Genomic DNA, 14,404 nt, shown 5'->3' with positions numbered 1-14,404 from the left:
TTGGGGTGTAATTCATCTAGGTGAAGAAACTTTTAAAAATTTCCCTTCCTAATATCCTGGGAACATACCAGACTGTCTCAAGCCCCTCCCTGGTGGGCATAACTCACCATGTACAGAGGGTATTCAGATGTCACCCAGTCATGTTCTCCCCAACCTGTGCTCACTTACATTTTATGTAGCAACTGCTTGGGGTTGGCTAGAATTTGTCCCAGAGCAATAATTTACCTGTATTACTTTCTGTACTTTCAAAGAGATGAATATGTCAACATAGCCAATTATTTCTCTAAGGCTATCCAAACTCAAGTTTGTTCCTTAATCACCAATACAGGCTTCAGAGAGTGAGAACCACTTGAGATAGGGATAAAGCACCTTATTCTAGCACTATAGCTACATGAAAACACAGGATTACCCCCTACCCCAAATGTGTCCATTACTCCAGCGATTCCTCAACTATTCTTCACACATAATCTTTTATACTAAAGAAGATGGGAGAACATATTTGGCAGAAAAGCAAGCACGGCAAAATGAGAGACAGATGTTGGTCCGGTCAGTGTGATGAAACCACCTCAACTGCACTTGAGGTATAGGAGATCCTCAGAATCTCACACCCCCTCTGTCAATTTTGATGAAGTTAAAATATGTGGTAGTAGCAGCAGAGCTGCTGACAAACATTTGTTACATAATCCTCAAAGAATCATCACTGCCTTTCAGAACTGGAGAAGAACCAATAAATGCTGTGTACATCCTACATAAAGAGCCAAGGATGATCTCAGAAAAATCCAATCACTAATCCCACCATATTATTGGCTCCCTACCTCACCTTTCCAAAGGAACATTTTATCTTTTAGCAGAACTCACTACGTATGGTGCAGACTTGCCATCTCAAACTCTAGAATCCCCGAGCCATTTTTATTGCTGCTTGCAAGGGATGATTCCAGCCCATGTGGCTTTCTCCTTTCTACGCTCTTTTATTTTCCTTATTGTCTTTGTTATATTGTTTTGTTCTTTAGTTTTCTTATGTGTACACGAAGGGTACATGAGACATTGTACAGAACAAAACACTGGATTTAGAGACAAAAGATCAAGGATCACATCCTGGTTCTGATATTTATTGCCTATAACCTTTAGTAAGCCCATTCACTTGTTTGGGCTTACTTCCAATTTCACACTTTTACTACAGAGATGACTACCGTGAGGATCAAATGATGCCATCATGTCAAAACCTTCATAAACTATATAATGAGAAGGATTTTGTTATAATAATTAATGTTCCCACAAACCATGCTCCCTGGTTTCAAAAGTTTGTTTTTTGTTGTTATTTTCATAATTGCCAATCTTCTCTGGCATATAGATACGTAGACAACAGCTCAATAAATAGCTCAGTGATTGATCAGAAGCATCCTTTACCATACAATAATTTAGGGATAAGGCTAATGTTTGCACATAAACTATGAAAAAGGTACATGCTGTACTCAGTTGCAATCTTCTGTAAAACAAATACCTGCTGTATCAAGTCTTCAATTTCAGCTTAGTCTATGAATATTCATATAAGCCATGAAAGTTAACAGTGAATCTTCAAATCTGAAAATAAATCCTAGTGTGAAAAGAACTTCTAGAACAATGAGTTCTCCGTGTTTTCTGTCCAAGTTTATTCTTCAAGTTCTCTGTGCCAGGTCTTGGTTAAGACTGTAGCTAATCAGTTGCCAAGCAGATTGAATTATACTAAATTCTTCAAATAACCAAGACCCACATTCAGAGAGCTTAAATGGGAGTCAGAAAGTCATTCTCAACTTAATCAGGGATTAAAAAAGAAAGATTACACTGGCAAAATCTTAGAAATTTGTGTTACCAGGTCACAAGATCTATCACGAACTGAACTACAAATAATAAACCCCCAAAGGCTAACTGTATATACCCAATAGGTGGCATATTCTGCCTTGTGAAGGTGAGCAGAGACAATAAAGTACAGGAAAGGAAACAGCAGCATTATTATAGATGCCTAAACATTTGTTATGAATCACTAATGACCCTACAGAGAAGTATCATGGCTCCCAAGAAGTATATTCCAGCCAAGTAAGAACACTAAGAAGTTGGAAGGAGTCAACAGACATATGACCCTGAACGTGCCCGATCTAGTCTGACCTTGGAAGCTAGGCAGGGTGGGTCCAGTTAGTATTTGGATGGGAGATATCCAACAGAAACCACAAAATTATTTACATTCATAAGAGAATGCTCCAAAAGGCCAGGAGCGGTGGCTCACACCTGTAATCCCAGCACTTTGGGAGGCCAAGGCGGGTGGATCACGAGGTCAGGAGTTCAAGAACAGCCTGACCAACATGGTGAAACCCCGTCTCTACTAAAAATACAAAAATTAGCTAGGCATGATGGCACATGCCTGTAATTCCAGCTACTCAGGAGGCTGAGGCAGGAGGATCACTTGAACCCGGGAGGTGGAGGTTGCAGTGATCCGAGATCATGCCATTGCACTCCAGCCTGGGCGACAGAGGGAGACTGCGTCTCAAAAAAAAAAAAAAAAAAAAAAAAAGGAATGCTCCAATGATATAGGAAGAATTAAAAAACTATATGACATGAGCTCCAAAAAGTCAAAGAGAATATAGTTATATAAAAGAATGTGACCCGGGCACGGTGGCTTACGCCTGTAATCTGAGCACTTTGGGAGGCTGAGGTGGGTGGATCTCCTGAGGTCAGGAGTTCGAGGCTAGCCTGACCAACATGGTGAAACCCCATCTCTACTAAAAATACAAAAATTAGCCAAGTGTGATGGCGGGCACCTGTAATCCCAGCTACTTGGGAGGTTGAAGCAGGAGAATTGCTTGACCCCTGGAGGCAGAGGTTGCAGTGAGCCGAGATCATGCCATTGCACTCCAGCCTGGGCAACAAGAATAGGACTCCAACTCAAAAAAAAAAAAAAAAAAAAAAAAAAGAATGTGATAATTTGATAATTTACCAAGTATCAGTTATTACTGCACCTCTTATGTTTGAGAGCAGTACAGAGGAGAGTAATAGTTGGGGGAAGAAGGGTTGTAGTATGGATGGGGTTCTGCCACGTGTCTGTCAGATGCCTAAGTGCTTCAATTGCTTATTTCATTCTGGCAATAAACCTTAAAAAGTAAGTATTTCAACCCCATTTTAGAGATAATAAAACTAAGCTTCAGAGAGGTCATGCAACCCAAACTCTGTCTAAATTCAGGGAACTAAGATCTCTACATTAGCAATATCAAATGTATCTTTAAATAATTAAATATTAGAGAGTTTCCTTGGGGGATGGCTCTCATCGGGTTTGAAACAGGCCAGCTCTCCACAAGTCAAGAAGAACCTGTAAATTGAGTACCTGACAGGCTGGCTTCCCTTAAGAAAGGACCTGGTTGAAACAGCCATTTGGAACTGGCCAGAACCCAGAGTGATGAAATAGTCATTAAAGGTGGGGATCGAGTGGGCAGCAACTCCAGGCTGAATGTCAGGTCCAAGGAATACAGTGCTGAATGACGAACGTGACTCTCAAGAGAAGAATGAAATCCACGACTTGAAAGAAGAAGCTACATTAACAGAAGAGCCAACAAGAGTTGCCAAAAAGCATTAGCGATGATGTGTGTTAGGTAGAGTCTGCAATGATAGATATTTGAAGTGGATAATAAACTATTGAGGATGAGGGATTGTATGACCTGAGCTAAACACTAGGGAAAAAATGTAGTCCCTCAGACAACACCTGCTAACATTTTGCCTACTTCTGCCCAAAACAATTTCTGCTCTAATTTATAAATCAAGAGAAGCATCAATCAGTAAGATCCAGCTTACATGGCATGAATACAAAGAGGCCATTAATGGTTTCACCAAGTTCATCATTTAGTCTGTGAAAGAAGCAGAAAGTCGAAGTGGTATAAAATCCCTGCAGAATATAGGGGTTGAATAGTAATGCTTAATGAAGTCATTCAATAGAAAGAGAGGCAAATCAACATGAAGATAGATGAGTTTAGAAAACAACTATAAGCATAATGCCAAATTTAAGAAATGTTATATAAAACATTGTACATGTTTGATTATAACAATGTAAAAACATGTACTCAGTGAGAGAGTTGTAGAAAAAAAGATACTAAGATTTACAGAACACACCGCAGCCCTGTGAGATAGATATCATCTCTACAGATGGCAACTAACAAATGCCAAATGTAGGATTTTTCACCAAAATGATGTGATTACAAGAAATTTTTAGAGTCTTTAATGTTATCACAGAGAATTGTCATTAAAAATTGGGGCAAAAAATTTCACCAGTATATAATAAAATATCGGAACTGAGAGGATATAATCACAGGTAACAGAGGCAAAACAAATGACTAGCCAGGAACAGCATGTTAATAACTTAGTATTTGACTATCCTGACCACCATGGGATCTCTAAAGACTCCGAATCTTTTTCTCTACTTTTCTTCACGTCATGCACCACATCTGACATCTCATATATTGTACTTGCTTGTGTTTATTTGTAAGCACAATGTAAGCACCAGAGTATAACTAAAATGGAGGTAGAAACTTTTTTTTATTCACTCTCTTTTTTTTTTTTGAGATGGAGTCTTGCTCTGTCACCATGCTGAAGTGCAGTGGCGCAATCTCAGCTCACTGCAACCTCTGCCTCCCAGGTTCAAGCAATTCTCCTGCCTCACCCTCTTGAGTAGCTGGGACTATAGGTGCATGCTACCACACCCAGCTAATTTTTGTACTTTTAGTAGAGAGGAGGTTTCGCCATGTTGGCCAGGATGGTCTCAATCTCTTGACCTCATGATCTGCCCCGCCTTGGCCTCCCAGTCATGAGCCACTGTGCCCAGCCTATTTTAGTCACTCTCAGTTCCCAGGATTCTGGAAAAATACCTAGCACATGGTAGACACTCCGTATTTGTTAAATGAATGAATATATATCAAGTTACGTTAGTGTTGAGCTTAACTCAAAACTAGGCTTAAGACAAGACTGCGCCTTCTGAAAGGTATGTTAGAGTACCAGAAGTACAAAGCTATGGCTGGGCAGTCATGAACATGGTCAGGGTTTAGCAGAAAACTCCAACCCACCCATTGGCTCAATGTAAGTAGAAAGGCATGCTGCGATATCTGCTTTTTGTCACAGTCAACTTCTCAACACTTGAAAGCTCTATTACTATAAAAAATTAAGATGGAAAATCTATTTCAGTATAACCTGCAAAGGCCCTCAGGAGAAATTTAGAAGAGCTGCAAGTCCAATATGAACAATGGATGGAACTGCAATTAAACCTTGGGGGAGTGGCTTCATCTGTAGATTATGCAGAGCCTAAAATTTACCCAAAGCAGAAAGATAAAGGACACTGCCTCCATTTAACAACAGGAAATACATGACCTCAGCAATGCAAAAACAAAACAGGGGGCTAAATGTGGGACTTTGGCTGAATTGAGAAATGCAGTGATCTAATATTTCTGCTTATGATTCTACTCATCTGGTTGACAAAAGTACAATTAGTTTTAAATGAGGTGCTGTGCTTCTGTCACTAAAGTTTATATATATACATATGCACATGTAGGTACAATAATTCATTTCGTATTATTTATATTGAAGAACAATCACTTGCCAATTTGGTCAGTCACATTCCACTAATAAATTCATGAATCAGGGCTGTGTTTATACTACTATTATGAATTGTAGTTATTTAAGGTAGACTTCAGGCTCTGCTCCTGGATTATTTATCAGGATGTGAAAATGAGAATACACATGGAACCATGATAGGCAACTATGAAATTTATGCCAAATGGGAAAACTAAAACCCTATGTATTAATACTTTCTGGCCAGCACCAGTTACATAAACAATTGGCTACCAAATAAACAACTAATGAATAAAAATCTTTTCTTCAAAGATCTACATCTCACAACTCCATCAGCAGAGACTCTTGGGTTGGGGCTCAGGACACGGAGCTCTCCGTACCAGCTAGAGAGTCTGAGCTGATGCTGCTTGGTGATGAGACTAAAGCTTTAAAACTGACAGTGCTTCTGCAACCTCCATTAAAACACCTAAATGTCTTCCCAGGGCTATGAGAATGAAGACCGCCAGTTTTAACAGGACTAAGAGGGCTTTAAATTATTCAGTGGTCTGTCATCTCATCTTGCAGCAAATCTTCCCGTGTTCTCTGGCCTTCAGCTACACTGGCCTTCTGCTCTCTTCTTCTTCCACGAACCCCTGGCATATGCTGTTTACTGTGCCTGAAAAGTTCTCCCTCCTACCCCCTCACCAGTTGAACCTCAACTCAAGAATTTTCCTAAGGGCAGCTCATTCTATCATTTGCTCTCACAGCATCATAGAACCCTCCTTTCTAGTGCTTGTCTCATCTGTGAGTTTGCATTTATCTATGAGATGTTTGAGTGCACGTCAGTCTCCCCCACCAGACAGTACGTACCAAAAGGAAGGGGTCATCCTCTCAATACATCCCAGAACTTAGTACAACTCTTGGGATATACAGTAGGTTTTGCCTTTTGTTTCATATTTCAGACACAGGGTCTCACTGTCCTCCAGGTTGGAGAGCAGTGGCACAATCATAGCTCACTGAAACCTCGAACTCCTGGACTCAAGCGATCCTCCCACCTCAGCCTCCAAGTAGCTGAGATTACAGGCACACACCACCAAGCCCAGGTAAGTTTTTTAACATTCTGTAGGGATGAGGTCTTGCTATGCTGCCCAGGCTGGTGTCAAACTCCTGGCCTCAAGTGATCCTTGTGTCTCGGCCTTCCAAAGTTCTGGGGTTACAGGCATGGGCCACCGTGCATAGCCTATAGCAAGTTCTTCAGCATTTGAGGGAGAAACGAAAGAAGGAATGAATGAATGAAAATTTTAACTCACATATTCAGAGTTCTGGTATGGAGTGGAAAAGAGTTCAGATTTTAGGGGAAAAGACAGCATGGTAGACACAAATGAAAACCATTAAGGGGGAAAGCTAACTACAGCACAGGTAATTAGAATCAAAGCAAATTTATTACTGTATCTTCCTCAGTGCCTAAAGCACTACCTTTGCTACTTCTGTTGAAAATTTGTGTGCGTGTGTTACCTAATTCTACTTGTCTGTGGTAGATGCTTCTTAGGCTTCTTCTCTCTTTTTAAGTGTTTTGCTCCCCATCTCTCTTCCTTCCTGTAGACCTTACTATCTTATTTGGTTTTGGATATTTATCTCATTAGGAATAACAGTTTGTTTCAATCCTAATTATTTGCCCCATCCAGAATCTTACATCCTTCATGCTAAGTCATTTTCTTATTTTCTCAATGGTTAAAAGTTACTGGCAATTTTTCTTAGAATGATATAAGATTTCATTTTTTTTCATTTTGAAAGAGGGCTCCATTGGCATTTCACCACTCGATCAGAAAATGGGCCATGCAGAAGAAACAAACCTTTGACAAGTACACTGTAGTACCTACCAAGGCACTGTCCATTCCAGCCTCGGAACCCTTCTGTGCAGGGAACACACTGGTAAGATCCAGGAGAATTCACACACTGCTCATCTGGACAAGTACTTGGATTCAAACATTCATCAATATCTGAAAAATCAAAAAGGTAGGTTGTGAACATTTTATCAGAATACCAAAGCAAAATCTTACTTTGTGATGAAGGCAGGGAGGGAAAGCATGCTATATCTACATTTCAGTGGGAAAAACAACAATTGGGTAAGTGAGACATTGGGTGTATACTTAAACACACGGCAATAATGCATGGTCAAGCATATCTGGATTAAAATATTTGCATACATTCCAAGGAAGAACCTGGCCCCAATTCTTCAACTAGCAGGACCTGGTCTCTCCACTCTGGGAGTTGGCAGCTCCTTTAGGGCCAATTTCTGGACACGAAACCTTTCAAGTAATAGCACAGCTTTCCAGAAAGAAATATGAGGAATGGGGGGGTGAGTGTGAGGAAGCCATGTATCCACCCAGCTAGACGTTCTCTCTGCAGACATTGGATGCTCTAGGGAAATTCTCTCTTTGGCTTCATGGGCCCAAGAACATCCTAGGTTTGAATAATTTAAAACCTTTCATATGACAGGAATTCCTTGGAGGTCGGGGAAAAAAAAAAAAAAAAACCCGAGGAGAGAGTGAACTCATCACATACTTCCAAGCCTTTCCAGAAAACATGGTGATATGACCATATGGTAATATTTTCTGGTAAAAATACACCTTACTTTTCATATTCACAGCTAACTGAAGTTATTAATCATCATTCTTTCCAATTTGGGGAGAAAAAAAATCACCTAAAATATGGTTAAGTCTGTGCAAGAGATAACTACTACGACAGCTTGAGGCATTTTTAAGAATTGTCAAACAACAAAATGAGGAAAACGATATAGGAGAGAGTTCAACAGTTTAAAATAGGTGTTAACACCATGGCTTCTAGCTGCATTTGAAATAAGTGTTTTTTCTGAGGTGGATCTTGAATTTATATGAGTGCACTTAATGTTTAAGTATCCCAATACACAATGCATATATGACCTTTAATCGTACTTAAAATATAAACAGATTTTCAGGACATAAACTAGAGAAAGAAAGAAAGAAATATATAACGGGTACACTAAATATCCATGGGTATTTGATGTCTACATTCTAGTAAATCCTTAAAAGTTATCTCCCATTGCTTATCGTTAGACATGTGAAAAGATACTTAAAGTGAAAAAGTTGAAGATGATATTAACAAAATAAGCACCAGGTCAGTGTGGTAATTTTTTTTCTATCAGTAAAAATTCTTGCCAATGGCCAATGACACATAGTGGTTTTTTTAGGTCAGATGTTCTGGGACTTCTTGTTCTACAAAAAGATGATGCTTGCCAGTTTCATTTTCCAAATAGCATTACATTCTCCTCTGGATGGGATATTTCCAAAGAATAGAACTACAACTGCTAAATCAGAGAATGTCATTGAGACAGGCTGGTCCAATAAATAAGGTGCAATGTTGAGCAATACAAGATAACGTCCCTGAATTTCTAGCTGCTCTCACCTCTGCTTTCCCCCTCTTCTATAAATTAGGAATTACCTGCCTTGTAATACCTTAACAGAAAAAAGTAAGGATGCATGAAATAATGTCTGTAAACTACAATAGACTCCTTGGAGACTGGTGCTATTTGAAAGCAACTTTGTTAGTGACAGCTGAGAAAATCTTCCGTGAGCCAGAAGCCCGGGGACGTTTGGTTCTAGTCCATGATGAAATTTGAAAACAGCCGCGTTGCTTGGCTCCTTCCTCTTTTCAAGACTTTTCATGGGGATAGAATCATATATTATTTACTCAGGGAACCCGAGTCATCTTTCTGCTAAATAATTTTCATATATTGAATATTACAGAATATTCTCCAAGCTTCCAATTTAAGTACATAATTTTCCAATTTCTTTTCTATTCCTTTCCATCCTATTACTTAAGTATCTTATCTTCCCATTCTTGACACGTATGTGGAACTTAAGAATCAGTATTTGGGCCGGGTGCGGTGGCTCACGCCTGTAATCTCAGCACTTTGGGAGGCCAAGGCGGGTGGATCTGGTGGTCAGGAGATCGAGACCATCCTGGCTAACATGGTGAAACCCCATCTCTACTAAAAAAAAAAAAAAAAAAATTTGCTGGGCGTGGTGGCAGGGACCTGTAGTCTCAGTTACTCAGGAGGCTGAGGCAGGAGAATGGCATGAACCTAGGAGGCAGAGCTTGCAGTGAGCCGAGACTGTGCCACTGTACTCCAGCTTGGGCGACAGAGTGAGACTCTGTCTCAAAAAATAAATAAATAAATAAAAAGAATCAGTATTTGACTTTTTTGTTAGGGGTTGGGGGATACTGCTCTGCACATAAATGCTTGTCAAATAAACTTACCCCGTTTTTTAAAGCGCTCCCCGCAACTACAGAGGTACTTGAGATCTATACAAACACAAAAGGAGTCAGGGATGGGGGAGATTTAAAGAAACTATAATTTCTTGAAAACTAACAAAGTGACAGGCATCATACAAGTTCCGGCAACATGAAGTTATTTTCATGAAAACCCGGAAAGTTAACTCCATCGTCCCCATTTTACAGGTGATGTACTACGTTTCAAAGGGGCAAAGTCAATGGCTGCAGGTCAGGAAGTTACTAAGCGTGGGCTTGGTGAGCTGATCCCACACTGCATCTCTACAGCAGAGAGTTCCCTGGAAGAGCAGAGTGGAGACACTTTACACCTGTGCTTGTTCTGTAGCCTCATGGCCCTCGGGGAGGGTACAAGGCTCCATTCTGATCCAAGCTGATCAGAGATCCAGCAACATAAAACACTCCCACTTCTCTCTAGATTAGAACCCAAGGGGCGGAGGCAAGGCGCCAGCAGGAGAGGCAAGCGTAGGCTGCCAAAAAATGTCTAATTAGCTCTCCCTCCAGGCCTGGGTCATTAGAGCGGTGAAGAAAACCAACATGCAGAAGCCAGGGGACAGCTGAGGGCTGGCTGTGCCAACCTAGTCCATCCTGCCCCAGCTAACAGAGCCCAAATCTATTAGGCTCTGCTGACAGCCAGGCAAGAAACCCCAAGGAACTAGCACTGTGCTCCTGTGCCCTCAGAGACCACATGTTCCTTCACCCTCGTATTTCCATGGCAGGTTTTTAGCAGAAGGTCAGTGTATTTCTTCATGAAAATAATTGCGGGGAAAAAAAAAAAAGTGCTATAGTGTTTTTTTTGTTTTGTTTTTTTGGAGACAAGGTTTTGCTCTGTCACCTGGGCTGGAGTGCAGTGGCGTGATCTCGGCTCACTGCAACCTCTGCCTCCTAGGTTCAAGTGATTCTTGTGCCTCAGCCTCCCAAGTAGCTGGGATTACAGGTGTGCGCCATCACGTCTGGCTAATTTTTGTATTTTTAGGAGAGAGGGAGTTTCAGCATGTTGGCCAGGCTGGTCTCAAACTCCTGGCCTCAAGTGATCTACCCGCTTCGACCTCCCAAAGCACTGGGATTACAGGCGTGAGCCGCTGTGCCTGGCCTCGCCACAGTGGTTTCAAAAAGAACCAGAGCAACCTGGACACAGACATGAACAGAAATATGAAAAGGATAAGAATTGTGGCCACGCTATAAACATTTTTTATAACATTTTTATAATGAGAGAAAACTCATTGCTATGGTCAATAATGAGGAAATTTTATCTAGCACAGTTGGAATCTGACCAAAGTTGGTCAGACCATGCTTCTTAGGGAGTCTGTGAGAAAGTCCCAGAACACATGTAAAAGAAAGCAGTGGAGACAAAGGAATGTAAGTAGGTGAAAAGGTCAAAAACAAAAAGTCAACACTGGTTACACCTGCACCATGTTCCCAGATGAATGGTCCGGACTCTGTAATTAAGTCTGAGTTTGTACTAAACATGATGCAATTAATCATTCTATGGTGATTTCACTCCAAATACCAGAAAGGCAGATACTGAGGTGAAAAATAATGAGAGCATGAAGATGGATAATAATCCCAAAAGAGCCACTGAAAGGAGGAGGCAAAGAGCCTGTGAATCCAGGAAGCAGAAAGAACTTGGATAAACTGGTGTCAAGTATGGAGTGTGGAAGGAAACAAGAACCAGGCAAGGTACCTACCAACCCTGCACGTCACGGTCATGTGTGCTGAACTCTCTCAGCTGACTCACCCTCACAACGGCCTCTCTGGGTCATGCGGTACCCGCTGTCGCAGTATTCACACCGGAAAGCCCCCACAGTATTGACACAGTGCCCCTCCCCACAGACGTCTGGCCTCAGGCATTCGTCAACATCTACGAGGAGCAGAGAGCATTACTGAGTTTTGTGCTCCAAATATTATTTCAAACCTCTCCCGTCTCCCAGCTTAGCTCAAATATAATAGCGAAGTAACTGATTTCTTTTCTTTTTTTTCTTTTTTTTTTTGAGATGGAGTTTCGCTCTTGTTGCCCAGGCTGGAGTGTAATGGCGCGATCTCGGCTCACTGCAACCTCCACCTCCCGGGTTCAAGCGATTCTCCTGCGTCAGTCTCCTGAGTAGCTGGGATTACAGGCATGCGGCACCACACCTGGCTAATTCTGTATTTTTAGTAGAGACAGGGTTTCTCCATGTTGGTCAGGCTGGTCTCAAACTCCTGACCTCAGGTGATCCGCCCACCTCGGCCTCCCAAAGTGCTGGGATTACAGGGGTGAGCCACTGCGCCTGGCCAGTAACTGATTTCTACTTTCCCTTTGATTTGTTTGACACACATCAAAATCATCCAGTTTTGATTCATGCAGGGTGGTCCAAAAGTAACATTTAATGTATCTTGTCTGTGCACATATTTGACACTCTTTCTTCAAAAATGTTAGGGGAAAGAAATCCATTTTTATATCACCGGGGATCTAGCAGATTGCTATCATAAGTGTTTAATAAAACATTCTGGGTTGTCTGGATAAGCACTGAACTGATAGCCTTAGGGGATCTAAAAACTCAGATCTAAGCATTTGTAATCAGGAAGAACAATGCTGTTACCTATACAGTTAGTCCCCTCCTCACTGGCCATAAATCCTGCTGGGCAAATGCACAAGAAACTTCCCTCGGTGTTTTCACAGCGTCCCTGGGAGCAGAGGTGTTGGACCTGAGTACACTCATCGATATCTGTTAACAAAAATACATATAAAAAACATTAGTTCTGTGTAGCAAGAACTTAGTTTCCCTGTTCTGTAAAATACCATCATACTATTCCCTAAGTACCACCCAACCTTTATAACTGAGGACAACAGCAAAAGGAGACACGATCTTTCTCCTCACATGCTTGAAGGATTGATTATTACTGGAAGAGAGAAGCAGCCTGCTGTGTGTCGCTTCAAAGGTCAAAACTACAAAACCATGACAATGGTGTTTCAAAGAGGCAGATTTCAGGTCAACACAGAATGATTCTCCCGATAACGAGAGACGTCCAAGCAATGGAATTTGCTGTCAGCAGGGAGTCAGAAATGCCATGAAAGAGACTCTTCCTCCATGCATATGGGTGGAATTGGATTAGGTCATCTCTGTTGCCTTTCCAACTTAATATTCTAGGTTCTAAATGTGATACACACAATGTATGCAAATGACAGGGAAATAGCCATATTATGGAGCAGGTGGCTGTCTCCTTCCCCCTCCCACACACACACACACCAAACAGCAAAATTCACATATACTAAAGTAGTATTAATTAGATATGTGCCTTTGTTGCTTCCCACTGGCCTTATCATTTAGTGCTGAATTTTCTTTTTCTTAAAAAAAAAGAGAAATTAAATTTAGAGTTACATTAAAATGATTTACTTAACTCTATTGCATATCTTTCTGAGATACTTTTTTTTTTTCCCAGAAGGAGCATATATGAGATCCCTAAATTTCTAAATTGACTGACACCTTCAGGCCAGCATATATGGATTTTCAATTTTAAAATCCCTTTAAAAAATCAAATCTTATGTACATAAATGAATGTAATTCTTTACTGTAGTATACATTAATGTTAATTTGTTTTTGCTAAATACATGTTTTTAGGTAGCTGTTTCTGGAATTCATAGTTTCTTTACTTTATCCAAAAAGCTTTTAGAAATTATTTCACCTTTATGTAAATGTATTACATTTGGCGAGGTAAACAAATGTTGAACAAAGAGGTAAGAGAATTACAGTTGTTTAGCAAACCTTTTTTTGAGCTCCCTTAGCTAAGGGATAAACTTTCAAAAAATTAAACCAGTAACATTTTCCCAAAACAGTTAGGTTGGTTTAAGAAAAAAAATGTTCTTAATGTGCAAATGTTTGATATTTAATAATTCAGTCAATCAAAATTGTCTCTTACCCACACATTTCCTCTGTTGTTCACTGAACTTGTAGCCCTCGTAGCATATACAGGTGTATCTCACCGGCAGGTTAATGCAGTGTCCTGCTCCACAGATATCAGGGTTCACAGTACATTCATTGATTTCTTTAAAAGTAAATAAAATAATGTGAAAAACCCCACAGAAATGAACAGATTTCACTGCTACTTGCAAAACATTAATTTGTGTTTCCTGACCAATTAGCAAATTATTGCCAGCTCTGCATTTAGAAGACAAAGGTGACCTCTGACATCAAGTATAAATTCATGTGATTACTTTATAGTAGATGAGTTAGTCCCATCCAAGGCCATCAATAGTTCCTAGTGAAACCATTTTTAAGATGAACTGAAGTGAGTAGAAACTCAGAAAAAGCCCATGTTGTAAGTTGTAAGAAAATCAATGATTAATAAAACAGCTTCCAAAACGGCCTATTAATGAGTTTCTATTCACTGTAGTTCATCTTAGATGATAGAGTTTGAATCACCAATAGATAAGAGGTTTCTTATCTATTGATAAGAAACACATTGTAACTTTCCATTCTTTAGCAGGCCATATTTGAGTTTCAACAAACACATCCAATCTCCTCCAAAATTTCTCATC

The 14,404-nt window shown here is 40.4% G+C and overlaps 1 protein-coding gene across 14 annotated transcripts in view; it reads right to left on the bottom strand.

Moving 5' to 3' along the window:
* Nucleotides 1-14,404, bottom strand: part of LTBP1 (latent transforming growth factor beta binding protein 1) — a 444,991-nt gene that overhangs the window by 112,915 nt on the left and 317,672 nt on the right. For all 14 annotated transcript variants that reach the window (XM_038006776.2, XM_038006775.2, XM_038006780.2 and 11 more), the window contains 4 exons: nt 13,786-13,911; nt 12,468-12,593; nt 11,627-11,749; nt 7,440-7,559 (listed from right to left, as the gene is read on the bottom strand). In XM_038006776.2, coding sequence (XP_037862704.1) covers nt 7,440-7,559; nt 11,627-11,749; nt 12,468-12,593; nt 13,786-13,911 — 495 coding nt within the window. The remainder of the gene's footprint in view (nt 1-7,439; nt 7,560-11,626; nt 11,750-12,467; nt 12,594-13,785; nt 13,912-14,404) is intronic.

This window comes from Chlorocebus sabaeus, chromosome 14 (assembly GCF_047675955.1).
Source record: "Chlorocebus sabaeus isolate Y175 chromosome 14, mChlSab1.0.hap1, whole genome shotgun sequence".
NCBI lineage: Eukaryota > Metazoa > Chordata > Mammalia > Primates > Cercopithecidae > Chlorocebus > Chlorocebus sabaeus.
This window is presented reverse-complemented; position numbering and strand designations above follow the sequence as displayed.